The sequence below is a fragment of the Cydia amplana genome, chromosome 25 (genome assembly GCF_948474715.1).
Source record: "Cydia amplana chromosome 25, ilCydAmpl1.1, whole genome shotgun sequence".
NCBI lineage: Eukaryota > Metazoa > Arthropoda > Insecta > Lepidoptera > Tortricidae > Cydia > Cydia amplana.
The window spans coordinates 1,156,021-1,169,097 of record NC_086093.1 but is presented as its reverse complement, the minus strand read 5'-3'; the positions used below and the strand labels follow the sequence as shown (position 1 = coordinate 1,169,097).

Sequence of the window (13,077 nt, the reverse complement as noted above, 5' to 3'; positions counted from 1 at the left end):
ATTTCAGTGTGAGGTGTGCAATAAAGCGTACGCTCGGTTGAAAACGTTGCGGGAACATATGCGGATTCACAACAATGATAGGCGGTTCACTTGCTCTGCTTGTGGGCAGGCCTTTGTGCAGAAGTGTAGCATGAAACATCATATTAAAGTTCATCATCCTACACTTTTGAAAGATGAAATCGAATCGTAACATAATAGTCATACAAACTCGTATATGTTAATTGTTATTATGAATAAATAATTTATATACCTATTAGTAAATGTGATTCCTTTTGCTAACTTTGTGCCCATAATTACTTTCCTGAAACCATCACGGTGTATCTTTAGTAAAAAAAATTACCATCAAAGCCTTGCTTTTTCGCAAGTGCCAAGGTTTTAACGTTAGGTACCCAATTTTCGAAATCTAAGATTGAATCAAAGTCCAATCTTTTAGAATGTTGATCGCCTTGGTCTTATTAAACTCATCTGCACGTAAAATTATATGTAAGGTCTAAGTGCATTGTGCTTCTGACCCGGTGTTGACTTGACAAACTGACGTCGCGCTGGAAATGCATGCAATCAATGATTATCTGGAAGTCATGGACGTTTTTCTCATTTCTAGGTGATGAGACCTCACCCACCGACAGTGAGAAACAGATAGCTGGCCTGAAAACCGGCGGATACAAAGAAAACGAAGACAAATTTAAAAAATCTAATGTCGATGTTGACGACCTGAAAGCTAGGAAAAAGAACGCTACAGCCTTACTACAATTCACAAAGATATGTCCGTTTAGATGGATGAAGAATTTATACTTGTGTTTTTACTGTGATAACCAATTTAACGACCCATCCTGGCTGAGGACACACAATGAAAATGAGCATTGCGACAAAACTACTGCACAAGTTAGATGTGCCCTCTCAAAACTGAAGAAATATGAACTTGCCAAAGTAGATGTGACTAACACTGGATGCGCTATTTGCGACGATGTTATAACTGGTTTCAATGAGTTAAAAAACCATCTGCTAGAAAAACATAACAAAAACATTGACCCGAAATCAAATGACGGTATTCTCCCATTTAAAGTAAAGAAAGATGAGTTCAAATGCGCAATTTGTTCTGAAACGTTCGCTGAATTCAAAAGTTTAAACCAGCACATGAACGTGCACTATCAGAATTTTATATGCGAGCAATGCGGAACGGGTTTCGTCACCCCAGAGCGTTTGAGGACACATTCCTTTTCTCATGAGACGGGCTCTTTTCCTTGTGACGCTTGTGAGAAAGTTTTTAGATCAACAAATGCCAAGAACGAACACTACGCTCTCGTTCACATGCGGGTTAAAAGACATCGTTGCCCTCATTGTCCCGAGACATTTAGAAATTACTTTCAAAGAAACAAACACGTTTCGTCCGTCCACGGTCTAAAACTTAAAGAGTTTAAGTGTAATTTGTGTCCTAAAGTTTTCACACTAAGTGGGAAACTGGGAGTTCATGTCAGGACGGTGCATTTGAAGCTCAAAAGGCATGCGTGCGAAGTATGCGAATGGAAGTTCTATTCCAAGTCTGAGCTGAAGGAGCATATGATACGTCACGGAGGAGAGAGGAAGCATCAGTGCGCAGTGTGCAAGAAGTCCTATGCTAGGAAATATACTCTGCGGGAACATATGCGTATACACGAGGATGACAGGAGATTCGTTTGTGCGACTTGCGGGGAGTCGTTTGTGCAAAACTGTAGTTTAAAACATCACGTGAAAGTACATCATCCGGTTAAATATGAATTTATGTCATGAGAAAGGCTGTTAACGTGTAATTCATGGCCATATTAGGATATTAAGTCGTAAAAAAGTGGTTCTTTCATAGGTACTTAAATATTTTTACTGACCAACTGTACTGTTTTAATGTATTTGACATTTCTTACGAAATAAATGGTATCAATACAATTTCATTTCGTCTCAAAGTATCCACCGTCCTTTAAGTTTATCTATAAGAAGCTAAACCTGGGAAATGGTTATATTTTAACAATGCACCTGCGTTTACACTTGAACACAGAATAAGTAATATAGCTTATATGCATGAATGTGTTGACGTCGTGATACAAGTACGAATTTTCTGTTTTCTAGGATCCGACTCGCCAATATTACCGGAAATTCAGAAGCAGAAAAGGATCGTGCCCTTATTCCAAGTGGCATACGACCGCAGCTTATGTAAGCCGCTGGGCACGATATCGGACTTCGATAAAATTGACCTTAAACTCAGGTCTCCCGCTCAGACCGTTAATTATCCTCCGACCACTTCAAGGGATTACACTCCATCCCGAAGTCCGTCTCCTGTATCGAATAGCGGCCACATCACGCCTCAGGTCGGGGTTGTAGGGAACTTAGATCCTCCCGCTGAAGTACTAGTTCCACAAAAAAACAAAAAACGACCTGATATTCGACAAAATGCTTTAACAGTCTTCGAGAACTCGACTGTGTACCCCTTCATTTATGGGAACAACAAATTCAAATGTTTCGTTTGTTCCCAACCGTTTCTAGAAACTGTTGAATTGAGTCGTCACATGCAGGAGTGCCACGGATTCAGTGCTTTAAAAAGACTCGTCAACAACCGACGAGAGAATGTACTCAAAGTAGATGTTTGTGATATGGCGTGCAAGATCTGTTCCCTGCGGCCTAAAGATTTAGCGGAACTGAAGCACCACTTAAAGGATGCACATCAAAAACCAATAGACCCTGAATTGAAAGATAATATGATACCCTTCAAACTAGACGGACGAGAGGGTTCCTACAAATGTGTAATGTGCGACGAGGAGTTCATCAAAGTCCGAATTCTGGTCATACACATGAGCGTACACTTTAACAACTACAGCTGCGAAATCTGCGGTTCTGGATTCATGACCCTACGTCTACTAAAAAAGCACCTCGAAGTGCATGAAAACGGCAACTTTCCTTGTGACCGCTGTAACAAAGTGTTCACTACGCCTCATAAACGCTCGCTTCATATTCGAGGTGTGCATTTGAAACAATATCCGCGACGATGCCCCATATGCCCAGAAAGATTCAATTCTAATTATAGACGGACTATCCATCTCCAGGACGTGCATAATCAGTCGACTCGCGTCCACAAATGTGAGACTTGCGGGCGAGCTTTTAATCTCAAATACCATTTAATATGCCACACCCGCTCTGTGCACCTTCAGGAGAGGAACCAGCAATGTGACGTCTGCCATCAAAGGTTCTGCAATAAGGAGACGTTGAAACGCCACATGGTGATACACACAGGGGAGAAAAACTATAAGTGCGAAGTGTGCGGTATGGCGTTTTTAAGAAGAAAGAACTTGAAAGACCATCTTCGAATACATGAAAGTGTACTACAAGTGTAAAACTAAAAATCTAGAGATGTATTTATTTTTGACGTTTGCTGATCTGTATTATATTTATTATTTGTATGCGCACAAAATTTTTACGTTATATGAAATGTAGGGTAATTTTATTTTTTAATAAATAGTTTAATACACAGAAACGTTTTGTTTTTCTTCTAGGGACCATCCAAGAGAGCCAGTCGTCTATCGTACTAAAAGATGACGACGGCAACGACATAAAGCTTACCCTCCTCAAGAAACCCATCGCTATAGACGATTTGGAATGTGTATATGAAGATAACACAAATAAAATTAAGATAAAGAAACAAAAACAATTTATAAATAAAATTGAAAGAAGTAAATCATTCAGAGATGACCCAGGCAACCTAACAATATTAAAAGATCCGATTTCTCTTGACGATATACAGTGGAGCGATGACACAGAAGGTCAAGAAACTTCGATCACATTTAACGTAAAGACTTTTCAACGCCCCTATCTTTATAAGCCACCGCGCAAAAAACGTATAGCACACATAAAAGGCGAAGCCTGGAAGATAAATGCTTTAACCATATTCGAAAACTCATACGTTTACCCCTTTATACATGCCAGTAACAAATACAAGTGTTTTATTTGTGCTAGAACTTATTTAGATGCTAACTTATTGAAACATCACACAATTGACGAACATTGTGTGGAAGACCTGAAATCAGAATTGATTAACAGAGTTCGTGACAAAAACATTAAGGTAGATGTTAGTTGCTTAGAATGTAGATTGTGTCCAGACATTCTACCAGACTTACACGCTTTGAAAATACATTTGAGACATCATGGAAAACAAGTTGACGCTGAAATGAATGATAATATTATACCATTCAAGTTGGGAGGGAAAACTTTTGACTGTCAAATATGTGGTGAAAATTATGTTAAATTGAGACTGCTTATAATCCACATGAGCAAGCACTTTAACAACTTCAGCTGTGACATCTGCGGCTCCGTGTTTATCTCGATAAACCTTCTCAAACGCCATTTACAAATCCACGAGCAAGGCAACTTTCCTTGTAACAAATGTGACAAAGTATTCAGTAACGCCGCTAAAAGAACTTTACACATGCGAGGCGTACACAAAAAGCAACATCCAAGAAGATGCCCGATATGCCCAGAGAGATTTAACTCGGACTATCAAAGAACAAAACATTTGCGCATCGTGCACAACCAGAGCACGGGCCTGTTCAGGTGCGAGACTTGCGGGAGAGAATACGACTTGAAATACCATCTGTTACTCCATATAAGATCAGTTCACTTACAGGAGCGCAATCACGAATGTAGCGTGTGTCATGCTAGATTCTTCTCGAAATACTGCCTGTCTAGGCACATGGTGATACATTCAGGGGAGAAGAACTTCAAATGCAATATTTGCGGGAAAGCGTATGCGAGGATGAAGAATTTGAGAGAACATTCCAGATCCCACGAACCTGGGGTTTCGTGTACTGTATGTGGGATGAACTGCTGTGACAGTGAAACGCTTGTAGCGCACATTAATAGCTCTCATAGCACTTATAGTAAATAAACAAAAATGATCCTTATATTTGCACAAAGTTTTATTCATAGATAGTAAGATTCTCTACTCATAGCTGTGACACTGTACACGTGAAACACGGTAGATTACGGTTATTCCAATGACTGAACTTGGAAATAAACTTATAAGCCCACACCACACTGTGCCTAATTTGTCATTAAGGTGAACCAAATTTTAGTAGTGAGTATTGTTTTAGCGTAGGCATTCGTAAAACTCATATGTAACTCAATTTTAGATTTCCTCTTACCACAACAATTTAAAGATCCCGGAAAAAGGTTGGTTTAATGTTGCACGCAAATCTCTGCTTTTCTTTCCGACCGACAGGTTTAAAAGGCAAATTTTCTTCCCCAGGATTACCGGCAAGACAACGACCCGGGCCCAGGACGAGTATCTGGCAAATGACCATATCAGAACGGCAGAACGCCGCCACTTTCCTAGAGTTCACCACTATCAAGCCCTTCTTTTACCAGCAGGCTAATTTCAAATGCTTCTACTGTAACGAAGTCTTCCCAGAGATACACTCTGTATTACAACACACAGCATTCCACGTCACACCAGAAAGGTGCTGCTTACTCAAACAGTATTTACGGAAAGGGAAACGGGTTATAAAAGTTGATATATCGGGCCTAAAATGCAAGCTTTGTGAACAGAAGTACTCGGACTTAGACGATATCAGGAAACATTTAATAGCGGCTCATAAAAAGGAATTCAATACAGCAGGAAACGGCCTCATGGCGTATGATCTAAGTACAAACAACGGCCTCTTATCCTGTCACGAGTGCTCCAAAACCTTCAACTCTTTCTTCCTTCTCAACAGGCACATGAACGTTCATTTCAGCGTCGTTTGCGAAACTTGCGGCCTCGGCTTCATGTCTCACCAACGCCTCATAAACCATAGGATAGTCCATCAAAACGGTGTGCATAAGTGCGACAAATGTCAAGAAGTATTCACCACTAAGTTAAAACTACGTTACCACTTATTTAAAAAGCATGAGGTCACCAATGCAAAGAAGATAAAGCCTTTGAAATGTCCTCATTGCTTGGAAAGGTTCGCTGAGCATTATCGTAAAATGACACATCTGAAAGAAGCGCACGGAATCACCTTTTCCTTTGAATGCCAGATGTGTAAAGCAGTTTTTCCTACAAGAAGAGCTTTGACTGAACATACAACTAAGTTACACACGCAAAAAATCCAGTGCAAGATTTGTGGAAAATGCTTTGGAACGAAGTCATTGCTGAAGATGCATATGAGGGGTCATACGGGTGAAAGGAATTTCTTTTGCTCGATATGTCAGAAAGCTTACATGCACGAGAGAACTCTGCGACAGCACATGAGGGTCCATGGCCCTGTGTGGAAGTTCACGTGCTCCGAATGCGGCAGCGGTTTCCACAATAGAAATGATTACAATAAACATATGAAGCAGTGGCATCCTCAGTGGCAGTTTAAGACTATTGTCAAAAATTTTGGAACTGAACTTATGAATTGAAGGAAATTAAGAAGAGGATCAAGAATTAAGGCAAATATAAATTAGTTCACCGCGTTTCATTCAACCAGTAAGACATAAATCACGCTTAAGAATGTGATTATTTGTGAACCGGAAATTTACCTCTAATCATAGACTGTTTTACATTTTTGTTTGTATTGATATTTAGTGCCATATTATTTTTAACTATACAACCGATCGTAAATGATTTGATTTTATAGAGTTAGGTAAACATTATCTTTTGTTTTAAGATAAGTATTATTAGAAACCTAAATTCGGAATTTAACTAATTTATTTCGAATAATTAAATATCTCAATTACATTACATGTATTGTAAGGACTTAAGTAACGAACAAGCTTTAATTTAATTATTATATTTAGTGACCTAGAAAGTGTTTTTTACAGAAAACCAATAACCATATCTTATGTTCATATTGAATTGTAGCGCAAACAAAGTTGATCTTTCATAATAATTGACATCAATAATTAATTGAATTGCTATTCTGTATACCTGCAAATTAATAAACAAACAATGCATAAAAATATATCTTCTAAATTGCTAAAGGCAGGAAACGGTTAAACTACAACCTACGTAACAGAAGTATCCGCATTGGATTTTGTTTGTGCATTGCATGTTGTGATGATTTTGAGCACTAAGACGATTGGAGGAAACATTCAAAATAACCTTTGTTCCCTCAGGCCTGGACCCTCGGCAAGGAGCCATCACCAGTATATGGGAGATGACGGTGTCCGAGCGGCAGAACGCGGCCGTCTTCCTCGAACACACAACCGTCCGACCCTTCGTCTACTGTCGCTACTTTTTCAAATGCTTCTTCTGTCACGAACACTACTCCGAAATCAACACATTACTCCAACACACAGATACCCACGAAATACCTAAAACAGACAAAATTCTTAAAGAGCTACTCCCAAAAGGAAAACGAACAGTAAAAGTGGATATATCCGCACTAAAATGCAAAATTTGCAACGAAAGCTTCAGCGATTTAGATAAAATCCGAGCGCATTTAACAGACGCACATAATAAAGAGTTCACCAAATCAGGAAACGGCCTAGTTGCTTATAACTTGACTGTTACCAACGGACAGTTTTCTTGTCACATATGCAGCAAAATTTTCCAAACATTTATACTTCTAAACCGACATATGAACGTGCACTTTAGTAATGCGATCTGCGAAACATGTGGGGTCGGATTTATGACGCATCAGCGTCTGATGCAACACAAAGAGATACATTTACCAGGAGGCTATCCATGCGAGAAGTGCAAAAAGGTTTACACCACCAGTTCCAACTTGAGGTATCACATAGAAAAGGCTCATGAGGGTTCCACGAGGATGCGAATGCTGCGATGTCCACACTGCCCTGAAAGATTCTTCGAGCATTTCCGAAAACTGCGGCATTTGAAAGAAGCCCATGGAATAACTTTCACTTTCGAATGCGAGACTTGCAAATCCACCTTTCCTAGCCGCCGAGCTTTGACGATGCACACAAACAAGTTCCATACGCAGAAAACTCAGTGCGAAATATGCAAGAAGAGTTTCAGCTGCCGCACAACGTTGAAAAAGCACATGGTATCTCATACAGGGGAGCGGAATTTCGTATGCAACTTGTGTCAGAAAGCGTACAGACATCAGAAAAGCTTAAAGCAACATATGAGGACGCATTTACAGGGGGAGGATTATAATAAGTTCATGTGCGCGGAATGTGGGGCTGGGTTTCCGAACCGAAACGATTTCAACAAGCACGTTAAGGAATGGCATCCGCGGTGCTTCTTTAATTTTACCATGAACTAAACATTTATAGAATTAAACATATTGTATTTTTGTACAAGAACTACCTATTAGTCAGTAACTACCTCTTACTGAAATACGAATAGTAACGTTACTCAAGCTCAAAATTAGTGTAAGTAACATGCCTATGATCTCTTGAGCAATAAATTCTCTAAATTATTTCAGAATTTCTTTTGTGCTATCCTATACCATTTTAGATAAGATAGAAGGCCCGTATTTATAAACGCTGGCTATGAGCTAGGTAACTATAAAAATATTATAAGTTAAACCATGATTAGTTTCTAGTTTGTCAATATCATTAAACGTGATATTTTTCTTCCACAGACGATAGACCAAGCATTAAAACAAGCGTGTGGCAAATGACGCTCCCGGAACGAAAAAACGCGGCCACTTTCATACAATACACCACAGTCAGGCCTTTCATATTCATGGGGACGTGTTTCAAGTGCTTCTACTGTGCTGAATACTTCTCGAAACTTCCGGCTTTACTTGACCATACCAACAACCACAAAATTCCGGAAGAATCAGAACTCTTAGAGAAATACGTTCACAAGGAAAAGAGGGTGTTACAAGTCGATATATCAGACTTGCATTGCCGCCTATGTAGTTTAAAATATCCTGATCTTCAAACAGTTAAAGAGCATTTACAAAATCAACACGAAAAGCCGTTCTATCTCGCCAGCAATGGCATGACTGAATATAACATGGAATTAAAGAACGGCGCCTTCGTATGTCACATCTGTGACAGCGATTTTCACACATTCTCGCTTCTTAACTCTCACATGAATTGTCACGTTGGTAAAGTGGTCTGCGAGACTTGCGGAGCCGGCTTCTTGAACAAATACTTCCTTTTAAAACACAAGGAAACTCATCTAGATAACAAATTTAATTGTAAGGAGTGCACAGCTGTATTCGGAAAGAAGAGTCAACTTAAATATCATACTAAAATCATTCATAAAGGGCAAGAGAGAGTCAAACCGAAAAAATGTCCGCAATGCAATGAAACCTTCAAGGAACATTACAGTAAAGTGATCCATCTTAAAGACGTCCACGGCGTGTCGCAGACATTTGAATGCCATATATGCAAAGCTAAGTTCACATCGCGATGGGCAATCACTCAGCATACAACCCGGTATCACACAGAGAAATATAAATGCGAGATTTGCTCTAAATGCTTCAGCATAGAGTCGAAACTAAAGCAGCATATGCGCGGACATACTGGTGAGAGGAACTTTATCTGTCCGATCTGCAAGAACGCGTACATGCACCAGATGACGCTTCGCAAGCATATGCGTAGTCATAGTGCTGCATACAAGTTTGTGTGTGCGGAATGTGGAGCAGGCTTTCATAACAAGAATGACTTCGTTAAACATACTAAGCAGTGGCACGCGCCTTCGAGTGATCTTATAGTTCGATGAACGTCCCAGTTGTTATATACGAGGGGTGTTCAAAATATTCTCGGTATGAGAATGAAAACAAACAAGTACGAAAAGTTTGATATTTTTATTTTTCAATATACTCCCCCCCTATGTTCATACACTTAAAAGATCGATCAATTATTTTTTTTAATCCTGCATAAAAATATTTTTTATCTTTGGTGTAAAAATGCTCCTCCACTGCCGCCTTCAATGCTTCATCATCGGAAAATTTATTTCCACGCAGATCCTTTTTAAGATTGGGGAACAAAAAGAAGTCGCTGGGGGCTAAGTCCGGACTATACGGTGGGTGAGTAACAGTTTCAAACCCACATTCAACAATAGCTGCCTTGGCAATATGAGCAGTATGGACGGGGGCGTTGTCATGCAGAAGCATAACACCTTTGGTTAACTTTCCTCGCCTCTTTTCTTTGATTGCATCCTTTAATTGACGTAGAATGTTAGCGTAGTACTGTCCTGTGATATTTACACCTTTTTCTTTATAATCGATCAGTAATACTCCTTCACAATCCCAAAATATCGTGGCCATGACCTTGCCAGCTGAAGGGATGACCTTGAACTTCTTGGGATGAGCTGAACCCTTAATGTGCCACTGCATGGACTCTTGTTTACTCTCTGGGTCATAATGATGAACCCAGGTTTCATCTCCAGTAACTATTCTTTGCAGCACCTCATCAGGATTTTCACCGCACAGGTCAATAAAATCGGAACAACAAGCTACACGCATGTCTTTTTGAAGCCGAGTCAGCATTCGCGGAACCCATCTTGCACTTACTTTTGACATATTAAGATGGTCATGGATAATATCATGTACGGTACCAATAGAGAGATTGGTTACTTGTGCTATAGATTTTACCTTCACTCGACCATCTTCCAATATAAGTTTTTCCACTTTATCAATATTTTCTTGTGAAGTAGCTACTACAGGCCGGCCAGGTCTAGGGTCGTCTTCAACACTCTCCCTTCCACGTTTAAACTCGCTTGACCACTTTTGAATGGTAGATAAAGAAGGAGCAGACTCACGGTAAACACAATCCATTTCCTCTTTTATGGTTTTTTGTTTTTACCCTGTTTTGTCAAGAATTTTATCACGCATCGATGTTCTAATTTAGTTAACATTGTCAATTCCCACATGATGTTCATGTTTGTTCAGCAATTGCAGAAAAACAAAAGAACATCTCGGTTCGAATTATACTTTTTTTTAATGTCAATGAATAAACCTTAGCGGCCAGTAACGAAAGAAATTTTAGAAGAGGTTGTAAGATATCAATACCGAGAATATTTTGAACGCCCCTCGTATAAGTGTTAGAAATACCAGCATACCTATAGCAAAAGACTAAATGTGAAAGGCCCCTACGAGACGTTTGGGTCAAAATCGATGGCAACCGGTTTAGGGACGGCGTAACTGTGCTTAGAGAACATCGCTTGGAGATGTAGGGTTGGGTAGTAGGGACCTTAGGGACATCCCTGAAGTAATCATGAAATGATTTACTTAGCAAGAAATCTTTTTTCACTGAAATTGCAAGATTGAGTTACCCACTCCTACCAATTAAAGATTGTATGTCATTTATTTATCTTTGTATAAAGTAAAATACGTTACATAAAAGCTAGCAGGAACTAAGACTAAATAGCACTAAGTATCTATATTAATGGATACCTAACGGATAATACATTTATGAAGCATTAAAAAATTGTACCAATCCTGTAGCTTTTTTAATGAAGGTACCCTATTTCGGCGTGAGAGTACCTACTTAAGTTAAAACACAGGGATAAGACACCTTTCATATCTGACATCTACGAAAAGGTATCTATTATATCGACTTAATTTGACTTTTATGCTTGTTCATCCATAAGTTCTTCTGTATAAGATGCATGTTATACTATATGATTATGGTTTTATTAGATAAAACTGTTCTTTATCAGTGAGAACAATTTTAGAGCAAGTGAAGTTATATCCCAAGAGTCCTTTCAGCTACTAATTAAACATATATATTTTCTTCCACAGGCGAGTCAGTCTTAGAAACGAGTATCTGGCAAATGACAGTGCCGGAACGGAAAAACGCAGCGTCGTTCATAATGTACACCACCGTCCGACCTTTCATATTCATGGGATCCAGCTTTAAATGCTTCTATTGCATGGAATACCTTTCAGAACTGCCCGCTCTACTGGACCACACGTCAGCACACGAAATAACGGAGAATTTTAAGGTTATTCTAGAAAAATATGTCCACAAGGGAAAGAGGACGCTTCAAGTAGACATATCTAATTTAAGATGCCGGTTGTGCAACCAAAGATATCCCAATCTAGATGCTATAAGAGAGCACTTAAAGGCAGAACATAAGAAGGAATTTTTCCCCGCGACGAACGGCATGACAGAATACAATATGGAATTAAAAAATGACGCGTTCATATGCCACATTTGTGATAACGAATTTCATTCGTTTCCGCTTTTGAATTCTCATATGAATTGCCATGTAGGGAAAGTGGTTTGCGAGAGCTGCGGTGCCGGCTTTTTAAACCAGCATTTCTTGATGAAACATAAAGAAACTCACTTCAATATAAAGTTCAATTGCAAGCACTGCGACTGTGTTTTCTCAAAGAAGAGTCAATTGAAGTATCACACAGAAATCATACATAAAGGCAAAGCTAGAGTCAAACCAAAAAAATGTCCGCAATGCGACCAAACTTTTAAAGAGCATTACAGTAAAATGATACATTTGAAAGACGTCCACGGTATCACTAAGACATTCCCCTGCCATCTCTGCAAAGCGACGTTTACAACCCGTCGAGCCATAACGCAACATACAACCAGATTCCATACAGAAAAGTTCAAATGCGAAGTATGCTCTAAATGCTTCAGCATAGAGTCGAAATTAAAGCAGCATATGCGCGGACATACCGGTGAGAGGAACTTTATCTGTCCGATCTGCAAGAACGCGTACATGCACAAGATGACGCTTCGCAAGCATATGCGTAGTCACAGCGCCGCGTATAAGTTAGTGTGCTCTGAATGTGGTGCTGGGTTTCATAATAAGAACGATTATGTTAAGCACTCGAAACAGTGGCATGCCAGCTACGGAGGGGCGATCACGTGAACGTAACTTCACGGATGAGAATACGATTGATTTGCCAAGTGGTATAGGTTAATACGATAATACCATACTGTAAAATGTGCCTACTTTGCTCCAGAATTTGCTCCTAAAGTTCGAAATAGAGTTAGACCACAAACTACTAAGCTATGTTGGCAGATTTTCATAGCCCAGTTTATTTCAAACTCGCGCTCTATGACATTATGACGTTTAAAATATAACACTCGCATATTCTGTGCTAAACTACCCACACAAGTTTTATCATTATCATGTAATAGGTACATTACTTATGTTCATTCCCGTGATACATTTTGTGCGTATAGTTTTCAAGAAAGAAAAAGTTATCA

General features: G+C 39.4%; 2 protein-coding genes across 9 annotated transcripts in view; one reads left to right on the top strand and one right to left on the bottom strand.

Annotated features, from left to right (window-relative positions):
- Positions 1–12,745, top strand: part of LOC134659505 (zinc finger protein 569-like) — a 46,181-nt gene extending 33,436 nt beyond the window's left edge. For 3 of the 8 annotated variants that reach the window (XM_063515149.1, XM_063515151.1, XM_063515150.1), the window contains 2 exons: positions 3,516–4,895; positions 5,264–6,424. In XM_063515149.1, coding sequence (XP_063371219.1) covers positions 3,516–4,895; positions 5,264–6,399 — 2,516 coding nt within the window. In that variant the 3' untranslated portion in view covers positions 6,400–6,424. Of the gene's footprint in view, positions 1–601; positions 1,805–2,097; positions 3,437–3,515; positions 4,896–5,263; positions 6,425–7,095; positions 8,247–11,645 lie in introns of those variants that run through there. The other 5 variants (XM_063515161.1, XM_063515160.1, XM_063515156.1 and 2 more) reach the window with 5 other exon arrangements.
- Positions 1–13,077, bottom strand: part of LOC134659536 (ferritin heavy chain) — a 118,611-nt gene that overhangs the window by 48,035 nt on the left and 57,499 nt on the right. The window lies entirely within an intron of this gene.